At 40.3% G+C, this 14,470-nt stretch overlaps 1 protein-coding gene across 6 annotated transcripts in view; it reads right to left on the reverse strand.

The window, feature by feature from the left end:
• The window catches only part of LOC147308103 (receptor-type tyrosine-protein phosphatase mu), a 166,545-nt gene that overhangs the window by 76,226 nt on the left and 75,849 nt on the right, over window positions 1–14,470 (reverse strand). For all 6 annotated transcript variants that reach the window (XM_086273368.1, XM_086273367.1, XM_086273366.1 and 3 more), the window contains exons 8-9: window positions 6,850–7,158; window positions 4,479–4,588 (exon numbers count right to left, since the gene is read on the reverse strand). In XM_086273368.1, coding sequence (XP_086129494.1) covers window positions 4,479–4,588; window positions 6,850–7,158 — 419 coding nt within the window. The remainder of the gene's footprint in view (window positions 1–4,478; window positions 4,589–6,849; window positions 7,159–14,470) is intronic.

Below are 14,470 nucleotides of genomic sequence, written 5' to 3' on the forward strand. Positions count from 1 at the left end.
ATGTCTGTCAGAAAAGCTGTCAATAAAATAGCATTCACGGAGCACTGGTCAAAAAAGGAATGGGGCTGAAGTCTCTTTGATATCAAGCCTTGTTAGATATATTTCACTTTGAGTTCTTTGATAATGTCAAATCAAAGCAAGGTCTTGACTTATAAGAAGCAACTTCTGGAGAACACAGGCAGAATAGATTCAGGGTTACTTTTCTAAAACCAGACTGGGATGTGGGATGAGGGGAGACACCTGGAGCGAGTCGGCGGCTTTCTAGGTTTTACTTGTCTGTCATCCCTTTTTAAATGAAGTGATGTGAATATTAAACCCTACACTGGATCTTTGGGAAGGCCAGAGAATGTAATACATTTAAATCCTACTCCTCACTTATGGGGCCCTAAACGATCAAGCCTCTTTACATCTTAACAGAACAGTGCTATCATAGTCTTTGTTATGATCCTTTTTTCGTTTCTTTTTCCTTCCATTTCTTGTTTTGCTACCACCACCTGTGTCATTATTGTGTCATTATTTCTAATTCCAAAATTTCTGACTGATTTTGAAGATTATCTCATGTAGCTTTTTGCGTTTTTGTCCTCTTCCTACCCTCTTATCTAATTTTCATCTGCACGTTATGATCCTTCTTCACCGAGGGCACAGTACTATGAAGCAAGCTCAACATATCCATCCTTTTTCTTATCTGGCTTCACTTAGCCAAACATCAGTGGTCACATACATCAACTCAGTCAAGTCAACGCCGGGTTTTCAAATGTAGCTATGAGTGTTCCCATGTTAGTGGTCACATTGGTTGCATAGGGCCAGTCACAAACACGGACAGGTCTGCAGACAGCAGAGTGAAACATTTGCCAAAGAACCTTACAGATCAACAGAAATTGTTCTTTTATCACCCAACAAAACATCAATTCATTTATACGTATCTATATTCTTTGTAGACTGTTCTTTTTAACATCCTGTTCTCTCTAATCTTGAACGTAGGTCTAGAGTTTGTTACTATGGCGATGTACCTCAGTGAATTAAAATCACCTCTGAAAAAATGTGAAATCCAGGTTAAAGTCGACCTAGAAAAGCTGCCCGGCTAAGATCTGAATGCTGCTTTGTAGTAAAGCCCTCAAATGTATGGTTAGCCTGTGGGATTTTCAGGCGATCTCATGTGTCCTGTGTTTCTCTTCATCATCGCTGGTTTCTCCTTTTGCAATTTTCCAGTGTGGACCCGTGCCATTTTGTTTACTGGATTTCCTTTCTCCATTTCTCCATGCGAGTTTTAAAATACTGAATCCTTAAAAAAAAATTTATTTTAAATGCCACAAATACCATTAAAGTACTTGGCTCTCAGAGTACAGATGCATTTGTGGTTTCTAGTGTTTCCTGTAGTAAAATGGGAGGCAGAGTCTTTATTTATGGAGCTCTTCTCAGTTGAGGTTTAGGAGGCAGACACTCCCTCGTTTTTAAATTGGGGCTTAATTTTTTTTTTCTTCTTTCGACACCGATGAATTTGATAAGCTCATAGTCAGGACCAGCCCAAGTGACCCTGAACCATCACTTGGTTATGCTGGTATAGGCCTAAGTTGCAGTGGGACTTCCCTTTACACCGAGCACCTTTCCTCTCTGTCACTCTCCTTGCATTTATATTGCCACTATTGCATGTCATTAACTTTGTGTCTTCTCTCTCCCCCACAGTTTGTACCTCTTCCTTTCTGCTTCCTCCATTTCTCCGTTCTGCACACATTTCTGCCTCATCAGCACCGTGTTTCTAATCTGTGGTTACTCCCCAACCTGAACAGTGCATAAAGTCTGTTTTTCAGTGCTTAACGTTTTTCCCCCTTCATCTCTCCTCTTATTTTAACAAGTTGAATAAGAGGAGAGAGGAACATGACTATCTGACATTTAGTTGAGTCAGATGGTCATGCTCCCTGAGCCTGGCTCTACTGCAGCTTTCTAACTATTAAATGGGAGGTTTTCCTCCCCACTGTCACCAAGTACTTTGCTCAAACTACATCATGTGGCTGCTCTCTACAATATTTCACGACCAATACCAAGTTAAAAGCCCCAAGATTTGGTGATCTATGTCGAAAATTACATTAAATTCCATTTTTCTTCTAAAATAAAAGCTGATAAAAGTGATTCAAGGTGAGGTTAGAAAATCTATAATGCTTTAATGTATATTAAAACCTGGAAATGGCAGGATGTCAGTGACTTATTGCTTTCCTTTTACTAGGCACATTACAATGCTGTTAAGGCTTTAAAGACAGAAATAATAGCTGCAGCATGTAATTGATGGAGTGGGTTCATAAACTGAAATGCATTCGCCTCAATATAAATGAGAACCTGACAAAGTGGCGTTGCAGCCGTGCTATTGGCTCTAAATGCTTTTACCTGTATTATGAAATTTTTAAAAAGATAAACAACTAAAACATGATGCTCTAAAGGCAATTAAGTGTACTGGAAACCCACCATTTCTATGGACATTGTTTTCCTGCTCTCAGCTGACATCTCTTAGTGCCATGCAGCCGTGTGCGAGACATAACACTCCACTAAACACACTTGAATAAACAAGGTCTTGTTATGCTTCTCACTTTAGATCTCTCCGCTTTGATTCAGATGTCCCTGTGCTGTTGAGGGGAAATGTATTTTACATTTCAGTCGTCTTATTGTATGGCAATAAATGGAGCAACATATGCAGCAACTCTATTTGGATTATTCAATCGGCTTTCCGTGAGTGAGGAACGTTTCTGTCGATGCTCGATAACCTAGTCAAAATACCAAGTGTGTGCAAGCGAGGACAGGAAGGAAAATCAACAGAGAAAGATCAATCTGTGGGAAAGGCTGGATGATTACTTCCACCTTAAGCTGGTTAAGATCAATGCGTACATATAGTGTGAGTGTGTCTGGAGACTGTATTATTCAAGACTATGAAGCTCCTGGACAGCGCATACAGGAGCTCGGTGGAGTCTAATGTCAACAACAACTCAGAGCTGATTTGTGATGCATGTGGGTTGTTCATGAATCTAAAATTCTTTAGAGGTCATTCATGTGTTAAAGAACAGAAGATGATAGAAGCTTGCAGTTTAGATGTACAGTTGACCACATTTGGACTGCGCTACATTTAAAAAAGCCTGTTTAAAGCAAGATTATTATGAAAACTCTGAACAAAGTAAATCTTCCATAGTGCTTTGGGTTTAACCTGCTCCACAAGTAGGCTATAACTAAGAGCTAATATGGTTGATCTAATTATAACCTGTTTTACTGCAGTGCATAGTCAAGATGATTGCACTTTAATGACCTCAAAACACAGACCTGAAACATCAAGTAGATTACCGAGGCATAAGTTCACATTAAGTAGGTACTGAAAGAGCCAATTGTGATGATTCTGTATTAATTAAGAGCATAAAAAGACTAATAGTTTAATGCGTAAATAGCAGCTTTGTGAGGCTGAACCAAAGCACATCAGTGCTAACATCATCAGAATAAGACACTCACAATAACAACGCTGACTTACTGATATTTGACATTTACCAGTACCCGACTGGTGCAAAACACAAAGCACTCTATACTCGAGGCTGCCACGAATCATCATTAGCACTAATTCGTAAACTAGGCAGCCAATTGGACAACAAAAATTTTAAACTAATATCTTTTGCTCAGGCAAAGGACAAGGGATAATCAAAGTTATAAAAATCCATCCTCGGGGCGAAAGCTTAACAAAGAGAACATCAGTGAACACTAATATTATAACTAAACCAATAACCAACCTGCTGAATTTTGCTGTCAGCCCAGTTTGCTCACTTTATAATTATGTTAATCCAATGAATACATTATTTTCTTCCCCATTGTATCAGTAGGGCTGGAGTTAATTCGCATGATTTGAAAACATTAAACTTTGCAGTGCTTAACAAATTTATTAGACCACCCGTCATAAAAACAAGAGAATAAATATTATGAATCCTAAAACTAAAAATTACACCATTACTAACTGACTCCGTGTTTTTACAGCCGTGTTTGAGCCGGCACACTGGACTTCAGAAATTAATCGAGCGTAATGTTCTACCACTGAAACAAAATTGTCTGTTCAGGTAAGCAAGTAAACAATTGAAATGCAACTGAAAACAACAATTTGGCATCTTAATCAAAAATTTATAATGTGCTTTACTGGTTTTTCCACTTTTGTGTGAAACAGTAAATTTGAAAATTCATGGAGAACAGTTAGGTTTTTCCATTAAAATACATTTACATTAAATAATTTGCCTAAATCAATTTTAAAAATGATTCAGGTAAATAGCAATATTGTTCATTTAAGGCGTCCTTGGCATAAACCTACATTAGGTGTGGTCTAATAATAATAACAATAGTAATAATAATAATTAAATGTGTTCAAGGCAAAAGGCAAAAAGCCATGAGCTAAATCGAAGGAGTCTGTTTACTGTTCGAAAGCGTGGATAGTTTCTTAAGCACGTTGCTAGCGACTGTGTTAGTACCTCATACTGAGTGATGATCCCGTAAGTCTGCGCCGGTTCTCTCCACTTCAGGATGATCTTCTCCTCGTAGGCACTGCCCTGAATGGACTCCAGAGGAACCGCCCCAGGCACTGTGGGAAATGCGTACATGTGGTAATAACTACCGAATTAAGCAGTAGTTTACTTTAGTTTTGTTTTTCAATTATTCTTTTAATTGTTTTTTACCTTATTCTACGGATTAGCTTTTAACTGACCTGTTTTTTAATTTATTTTTTTAAAATACTGAAATTGACTGCTTTCCAAAAACTGAGTTGAAATCTTCAAGGACTGAAACAAGTTTCTAAAAAGTTTTCTCAGAAGGATTTTCTTGCCACATATTTGACACTTTTCACCTTTCTTAAGTTAAATTATTGCCAATAAAAGTTGATGAAAGCAGCTGTAGCCCTTTCCACTATGATTTACTAAGCAAAGCACCTTAAACTAATGTGCATACCAAAAAAGGCTTTTCAAGGATGCACGCTAAAAATGTGAGAAAGCCAACGTCAAATGCAATTTTTTTAAACTGGAATTTGCAAGATTATTTGAAGTCAGTGTTACTCAAGACACTGTTATACATGTTTTACAGCAAACCTGAACACTTTCTTACAGATAGAAATGGATAGAAAAGATGAAGTTGTAAACCCACAGGAACAGCAGGAATCTTAATCTTTCTGCAATGCTTACTTGTACTGAGATACTGCCAAAGAGATCTAGTCCTTTAACCCCTCATGTGAATTGCTTTCATTCTTTAAGCGAAAGAGACTGATGTGGAGATGTACTTTTTTTTTGGTTTAAAGATTTATCTTGAACACAACTAGAGCTACACCCTGCCTGTACACTTTCTCCCATGGGACCCTAAGCACACAGATACACATACAGAAACACATATCAGTCAGATACTGAGAAACAGTTGCCACTTTCAAGTTTCCAACCAGAGATATGAGCCAGACATGACTCTTTTCTACAGCTGAGCCTGTTATCTGGCGGCCGGGGTTCCTTGAGACTTCTCTAGAGTTCATTTCCTGTGTCTGCTGAGGCAACAGAGAAGATCTTTCATCTTTCAAGGAGGTGAAACAACTATCCGACACAGAGACTTACTGTCTGACTTCTGTGCTCTCCTGAAAAATATTTGGAATATCCCAGACTTTGTTTGTGGCTGTGAATCGGATGAGAACCTACACATCCTAAAGATTGAAACATCAAAACTGTAATAACAAAAGCAAGTTGTTCAGCTGTTGAAGACACATTTTCTTTTATTAAATGTTAAGAGAAAGTGTGTTAGCGTGCCATATACATACATATACACTGACTGAATTTTCTACAGTAGAATCCAGTAGTAAATTCAGTCAGATCCATCATTTTGAGAAGTAAAGATCAGATTATTGAAAGAAGAAATTAAATGCAAGTCTTTGGGGGGGTTGTTTTTTTTTGAAACAATGACATCTAATATAGTACATGTCTGTGAACAGGTGGCGACACAACATCTCCACATACACAGCCTACTAATCTTAGAGCCTATTTCTTAAGAAAATAAGACTTTTAAGCTATTTACATTTATACACACTGTTACGACCCAAGGTGACCCCAGTGTGAGGTTTCCTGTGTGCTTTGTGGTCTCTCTGTGATGTGATTTGATGACAGAAAAACTGGCCAGTGTTCTGCAGGGCTATTTAAACCCCACCTTCTGAGGCCTTGCTTCATCTCTTCTTTTGAGTTACTGTTACATGCACCACTTTACACCACTGACATGGACTTACACAAATCATGATTATTATAATAAACCCCTGGTAATCCCTGTTCAGTCGCTGGCATGTCTCCATTCTTTGTTGTGGCCTATGAGCAACTAAATTTTGTCTCATTTGTTGCATAGTGAATTTAACACATCGGACTGTAACAAATGCCACGTCTCTACCCCCAATGTCAGTATCACAAATCCAGTGATGGAACTGGTGTTTAGCTCAGTAGGATAAGAAATGGGGAAGCTTGAACTCACAAGTATGAGTCAGAATTGAGGTGCACGGTTATTTTTTTCCTCCACTGTTGAGAATGTTGAAACTGCATTTCGTTTTATTATAAATTATTAAGCATTAATAGAAAATATTTGTCTCTCTGAAGTTAAAAAGTAAATTAAATATGTCTAGATGATGTTGAAGTATCTTGAACTGATGTCGGCATAATTTCCACAACTTTCATTTTGGAATAGACATTGACAAACACAGAAATGTCTGCAATGTCTGGGTTTCAGTGAGTTTTAGAATGCAAATATCATCTAAAAGTAAAACTATTTTTTCCTGCCCTGTAAGGCTTTCTAGTTGAGCTAAGAAAAAAAAAATGGACTATTGATGTTACTTACCATCCTCATCGGTCTGAACCTCCAGCTCTGTGCTCTCCTTGACACCCTCCGGGTTGCGCAGCACTAGCTTGACGCTGAGGTTGGTGAATGGAGAGAGATTGTGGATAGTGTGCTGAGGATCGCGACTCTGAGTGTCATAACACACTTCCTCACGCGTCTCCTCCTTGCCGGCTACTCTGTACCGGTACTGGACGGTAAGGTTATAGCTGTGGCAGCGGGTCACGTTATAGCCCAGAGGTTCCCAGCGCACTGTAACCTGTTTGGACTGGATGTCCACCACTTCCAGCCTCCGTGGGCCGTGCATAGGCTCTGGCGAAATCGAAAGAGAAGGAAGTGTGAACTTACATAAAGATAATCAATTGGGTCATATTAAATGCCAGGTGTTTCAGGCCAGATGCAATAAAATCAAAATTACTGAGGTTTACGTGGGTTAGAGAAAGCTCCTTTTCCTTTGGGCCAAAAAATAAAAATAAAAAAATAAAAAAATCCAGTAGTCGATTTTTCATAACACTTTCATTCATATTAAAATACTACTTTTTTCTGTTTATAGTTCATATTTCCAGAAAATATTTTAAAATTTCAAAGGCACAGACTGATACTGAGCATTGCCAAATCCCATTACCGTTGCTAACTTGGGCTCACAGCAACTAAAGGCACCAAGACACCACAGGTCTGTCACTGGAAACCCTCAGCAGGTGGTGTATCATCCCTTCAGAGCGTGCCATTCCTCTGCTTCTTCTGCCTTGTCCTCCGCCTTTTCTACTCTATTTTCCATCTCGCCCAGTGGCGGTTAGCTATTAGCACCACACTGATACAGAGTCAGCCAACCTGTCAATCCAGGCAGGACACAACCCCCACCGCTATCCTATCACCTCTAATCACATACACTGTCTCCTTGCCTTTTCTCTTCCACTTTATCCATTTTCTCTCTCCTTCCTTCTCTCTCTTTCTCCTTTCCCCACCTATTTTCCCCTCTTGCACTCCCTCTCTCCCTCCTTTCCTACGGGAGGAAAGCAGCCCAAGCACAAGGTAATGGGATCAATTTCCATTCCAGGTTAAATTCGCAGTCCATTTCTCTGGAACTTAACACTTTACCACCTATTAGGAAGAGCCAGAGCTCAATTTCCCCGTTCCCCAGGAGACACAGTCCAGCAATTCAGAGGCGGCCACGGCAGCCATGTTTAACATTCTAGAGATGTGTGAAGGGAGACTGGACTCAGGCTAGAGCACGGTGTTCATTTTTACAGATTGTATGAAAGACAGAACAAACAAGCAAGAAACCAACAAACACTGTTGGCATTATGATCACAGACGTTTCTTTTTGTTATCTTCCGCTATCCAGCGTATTACTACTGCGATAAAATGTTCAAGGTTTATCGAGAATCCTTTCAAATGATCTTGCAGGAGTTTGAGTAGTGCTATAGAAAATCTACAAGGTAGAAATGAACGGTTTCAAAAAAATTAGGTCATGACATGTGAAAACTCGGGCCTGTACAAGTGGAAAAAGGGCTCCTTGATGAATGAAAGATCGAACGCCTGCCGATTTCACGAGGAGAAACAACGGATGTGATTTCTCCTGCACTTTTACAGACAGGATGAAATAGCATTAGAAGAGCCTGAAGGAGACAGAGGAAGAGCAGTTGAAGGCAGATTGGGAAAGGGATGTCAATGTGCAGTATATAGTACATGAAATACAAAAGGCTACAAATGTGATGCCTCACAAAAAGGCATAATCCCCTTCCAAAAGGGAAAAAATGGCATCTATGATATATTCAAGACGGATTTGCTACTATAGTTCAAATAAAAGTAAACATTCCACTAAAATTCCTCATTCAGCACACGTATCCAACAGCTTTAATCGTGACTTAACAAGCAGTTGAGAGAATATAGAGCTATCTGGTGTTGGTTTACTTGTGTTTTATCATTTCTTAGCCTGAATTTTACTCTGTAGCGAATGTCTTACTCTGCCACTAAAATGCAGTAATAATATAAAAAGTGGTGTGATACTTAAGAAAATGTAATCACACCCTCCAAAAACAAACAGACAGACAAAAAAAAAAAAAAAAAAAAAAAAAAAAAGATTCTAAGGAAAAACTGGGAGCAACTGGCAATGAGAAATAGGCTTCTTCACTCGATTGCAGTGTTGGGAGAGCCATCCAGAAAATAGAAGTTTAAACCCCTTTATTTGCGGAACTATCTGTTGGCCGCACTCTGTAGGCAACGGTTACACTAAAAGCACAGAGAATTGCAGGGTGGCCAGGCACAGAAATCAAATTAAACCAGATGCTCTCAGAGTTACAAATGCACCAAAGTGTGAATCTCAAACAGACGCGCACAAGCGACTGAGAGTTAGTCTCATTTCTGGAGCGTTCAAGGAGAATGTCACACTCCCATCTTTGTGGAACATCATAGATAATGTCCACTGCACCCTAATTCGGGCCAATGGAGAGCTGCCAGGATGGGAAGCACTTGTGGAAAATATAACTGTGCTGAGAAACAGCCGTAGCCCCACGAAGAAGGGACATTAATTTATTTGTGTCTATTTGTTTTACTGGGGGTAGGATTATTAGACGTATTCTTTTTATTTTTGGGTGTACAAGTCGCAGGAAAGATACACAAAAGAACATCGGCCGTTTGGAAGCAGCTTTTATAATTATTCTATAGCCTCTGCCTGGTGTTTTGTAGAGAAAAGGCTAATTGTTTGTTGCCCCACTGGCTCCCTGTAGTGCAAATGCCAGCTGTCTGAGGGAGGCAGTAAAACGAGAGGATCTGTGGCAGAACTTGTAACCCATGATTCAGAATGACTTCATTGCTTGCATGAACAACAAGGTGCCTTATCCGTTTTAGAGCCCGGTCATGGATGACTTTGAAGAAAGAGGAAAAGGAAAAAAAACGCTGTGCATCCTCCTCCCTCACTTAATCTGAAATGAACAGGTCAGGCTGAATGGCTGATATCCTTTATAAGTCCCTTCATGAATAGATGAAGACCATGCAGCCATTCTCAAATGGGCCCACAGGCCCGTGAATGACAACTGATGAGATGAGCCTATTACCCCAGTTTACTGTGGCTGCAAGTTTAGTTTTATTGACTGAACAGTAAGAGGCTCAGTATCAAGAGCACAAACAGAAACAACAACAAGGAATAATAGGGCTAGCTCTGAAAATCCATACCATTTTTTTCCTCCCCACAATGCTCTCAAGCTATCACAGTCTCAGGGCGACATTGGGGTGAAAGTACTAAAAATATGACTCCAATATCTCTCCAGTATGGCAGATATTTCTAGTGGAATAGAGTTATAATAATGGCTATGAAAGCATCCCTTGGAGCAGGAAATTACTGAGGTCTATCTTATGCCAGGGCACTCAGAATGAGCTCCAGTGAGAGCCAGATTGGTATTCCAAGCGGTGGACAAATTATCACCTGCCCCACACTCACCGATGTAATTGAATAATTTGAACTTGACATTTACATAGAACTATTAGTGATTTTTTGTCATTACAGTCTGACATTTAAATAATGTTTTTAGAAATTATCAGCACATTATTGCATCTTGCTAATTTGATTGGGCCCTGCGTACATGCTACTGCAGCTCATGCGATAACATGATTTTGCCAAACATTAAATTAAAAAAAAAATTATAAAAACAACAACAACAACAAATAACCGCATGTTGCAACTGGCTGTCCTAGAGGGGGCTTCAAATGGTGCACTTAGCCCCTGGGAAGAGCAAGACATTAGTCCTGGATGAAAGGAAACAAATTGGGCATGTCTGGAGCACAGCCACTTTACTACTAGATGAATGTGTGTGTGCGGGCGTGTGTGGCTGTATAAAGGGGACCATGTGTGTACTCTTGTGTGCTTACCATCTTATGAGTGTAAAAGAGTTTCCATATGCGTGCACAGCAGCACACGTCTGGTTTCTCAGCATCTTTCTGGCTATATGTACAGAAGAGCGATTTACTTATCAGATTTTCCTCAGGCTTCGCAGCATACGAGCCATTCGGAAAGCCGGGATCTTTATCAGATCCACATCGATTAAGAGAAGAAAAGCCTGATGCTGGCTTAGACTTCCATCTACCTGCTCAGCAAACAGACCCAGAAAGGGGGGGGGGGGGGGGGGGGGGGGGAGAAGAGAAAAGCCTGTTTCCCCAGTGATTAGAAACCCCCAGCAAGTCAATGTGGCTCACTTGCCTGTTCACCGTCTCATCAGGCTGAGGAAGAGGAGGGGGGTGCTTTGACTTTCACAGGATGGCCCGTAGATGGTCTGATTCCTTCGCGGAGCATGTCAACCGGAGCTTGTCACAAGAAAGTACAGCTGTTGGAGACGGTACCAAAACAACTTGATGACGGTAAGATTAAATCCCGTGTTCCGTTCTAGGCAGTCAGGCCTGGTATTGCCGTCACTTATCTCTCTCTATTTTGATTTGTTATTCTTTCTGTTGTGTTTGAGCTGGGTGGGCTGGGAAACAAGCACATTTGTTTGCCTCTTTCTATTACATCTCACTGATAGCACTATGACCATAGGAAATCATTTTCATATCCGACAGAAGCAAGCAGTAATGATAGCTTTTGATAACCGGCAATCAAAGCTCCATCACCCTCCTAGAGTGCTTCTCTATGCAATCCTCTGGAGGAACAGAACGACTGTTTGACTCTGTGTGTGTATGTGCATGCGTGTGGGAAGAGATGGAGGGAGTCGGTGTGTGGGTAGATAGGTGGGTGAGGGGACTGGAGAAAGCAAGCTAAGACAGAGAAGGGGTGGAAATGTCAAGGTCTTTGTTGCCATCAAATGCAACAAGTAAAATTAGGCCTCAGAACTGACGTGTGTACACATATTATAACTAATGGCACTTTAAAAGGCACTGTACATGGACATCTTGTGATCCAATACAAGCATTAGTCAGAGACAAATGCTTACATGCTCAGGACACACACACACACACACACACACAGCTCAGACACCTTGGAGGCGTGGATAATCACAAGGATTTATTGAATGGTGGTGGTCGCTCCTCACTCTATCAAGTCCTTCTTTATAGGCCCAGTGATAAATGAGACTGCCATGATGGGCGAGTGTGAGGGGCGGAGGGGCCTACAGTGCTCTGGATCAAATTGAAACCACCGAATGAGCCCGGGCGCCGGACCAGGCCAGGCTGCCACCTTGTCTGATGAACCCCCTGAAGCTGTAGGGGTGGAGATGAATGGGCGAATGCTTTCCTTTTCACAGAACTAAAGAGAAGGGGACGGTGAAAGTAAGACATTCTCTACCAACACAGATGATGTACGACAAGATTCATGACTGTCAAGGCATATCTAGTCCTTTCCTGTTTTTGTAAACAACCACGCTACTGTATGCTGGCCTCAAAATGCCAATAAGCTCAACGGCTTGAAAAGAGAAAACTAAGAAATACAGATTTTGTGTGGAAATGTCAAACTAAATATTCAGTTTTTGGATTATGCTGACATGCTGAAGATATGTCGTCTGACACAATGGAAAGCTGTTTATTACTACACTTAATAGATACAATATTCTACACGACCTGACTGGAAGCCAGAGGGTGGGGATGAATATCATTTAATTGTTCCAGATATAAAAATCCTCTGAAGCCGCATTTAGGTTCATGCATTGATATACAAGTCTCAGTTCTGGTTTATATCAGGGGGGAAAAAAACAACATAGTACATTAAAAGCCAATGCAACTATTGTTAATGTAGTTTAATTCATAAACACTATTTTAATATAATACCAGTTCACACTATAGAATTATGCTTAAAACATAAGTATACCATACTTGCAAACCTTTAGCCAATAAGCAGTCAACGACTAAGTCTGTGAAAATGCTTTTATATTATAATAATAATAATAATAATAATAATAATAATAATAATCAAACAATGATAACAACAAAAAAGGCCAATTTTTATATACACAAAATCAACAGACAAGAGAAATCTTATGAATGGAAGAAGAAAAAAAAAAAAGTGTATTTCCATGGAATCAATACAGGTTATTTACTACCATCATGTGTTGTAACATTTGGTCAGTGCAGTAGTTTAAAACCCCCCAAAAAGCTCAAATGAAGCCTGCAGTTATTATACATTGACTGTAAATTAAAAGAACAAACCTGGCAAGTGTGCGTCATGAGGTGAAATAAAGTGCAAGTCTACAAACCGGATGAAAACAAATGGGCAGCCAGTTGATGGAACGAGCAGAGGCAGCTGAGGAGGAACTGGTTAAATCAATCTTTCATTTTGTTTCCACCAATATGCTGTGCAGTGATTGGGGTCAGGGTGACAGGCAGAATGACCCCCTCTTCCCTCATCCGTCTTAACACATACATGCCCACACACCCATCTCTCCTGTCAGAGCAGACTTTGTCTTTTGTGTTCAGGTTCCTCGGAAAATGGCTGCGGATAGGGCTTACAAATGGGAAGAACACAAGCCCTCATTTACCAATGGGGACGCAATCTCTACAGGAGCAGTGGGAGGTTACCAAGGTGATTCTTCAACTTCAGTACTACCCAGATGGCCCTTGTGCCACTGTCATTTGTCGCTAAAAACCCACATGTGTCGTATTCAACTCAGGGTGTTACCCACAGTGTAAATCAAAGTGAAGCGCTTGACTTTGTGAAATGGTTGCTGTGTTTTCTGAGCCACCCACTTAGGAGATATGAGATCCAAGATCTAGCTATCTAGGTGGGGGAATAGAGGGAATAAATCGCAACCCTTCTGACATTCATGTCCTTTAGTTGAGGAGTAGACGCAGAAATGTTCTTGAGTTAGAGTTATACAACCAGACTGAGTGAGTGCTTGTTGGATGCCTAGGAAGGGGAATGGGACATCTATAATTCAGCAAAAGGATGGAGAAAATCTGTGACAAAAATTACAGCAGATAGATCATGAATAATTAATCAGGGAGAATAGAAACATTTAAAGACCTCGAGAAGCATTTCAGTTCAAATTTAAAAACCGCAGAGAAAAAAAAAACAAAAAAAAACGTAAAATCTTCCTGCCGAGCCTGACTAAACTACCGCTATTTATCATCCTCCTGAGGCTCAAGAGTAGAGGTTACTAACAACCTCGAAGATAATTGTTTACGAGGAGCTGAAGAAGCAGCTCTGGACTAGAAAGAGACCGGATTTATGTGGATATCACCACAGTATCATTTATACACATCTGTTCTCAGGACTTTCAATTCTTCCCTGTCGAGAATAGATGGATGGAGTGATGAAGGTGAGGGAAATGGTAACAATAAGAATAATAATAATGAACTGGCTATAAATGCAAATCTTTCGCACACTCGTTCCTTTCCCACAGCAGTTGTTTGAAGATGTGTCCTTGAGAGGAACACAATTTACCTTTTGCAGCACCAATATCATAGAGCACAATTCACCATTCTACTTCCAACTGCCTGTGATAAAAAGACTTTTATTGTGGTCCTCCTATAACCTTCCTGCACACCCCAAACTCAATCTACCCTGTTTTCTCTGACTGACAAAAGGACACAAATTCAATGGGCCTCAAACTAAGGCTTTTCATTCGCCTTGCAATAGGCAATATATAAACCCTATAGGTCACATGACTGGCCGCTATTGTGGGTGACAAACTGGACCAGTGTT

This window comes from Aulonocara sp. 'chitande type north' Nkhata Bay, linkage group LG18 (genome assembly GCF_057382095.1).
Source record: "Aulonocara sp. 'chitande type north' Nkhata Bay isolate Kocher_YH1m ecotype deep benthic linkage group LG18, A_spYH_male_GT1.1, whole genome shotgun sequence".
Classification (NCBI taxonomy): Eukaryota; Metazoa; Chordata; class Actinopteri; order Cichliformes; family Cichlidae; genus Aulonocara; species Aulonocara sp. 'chitande type north' Nkhata Bay.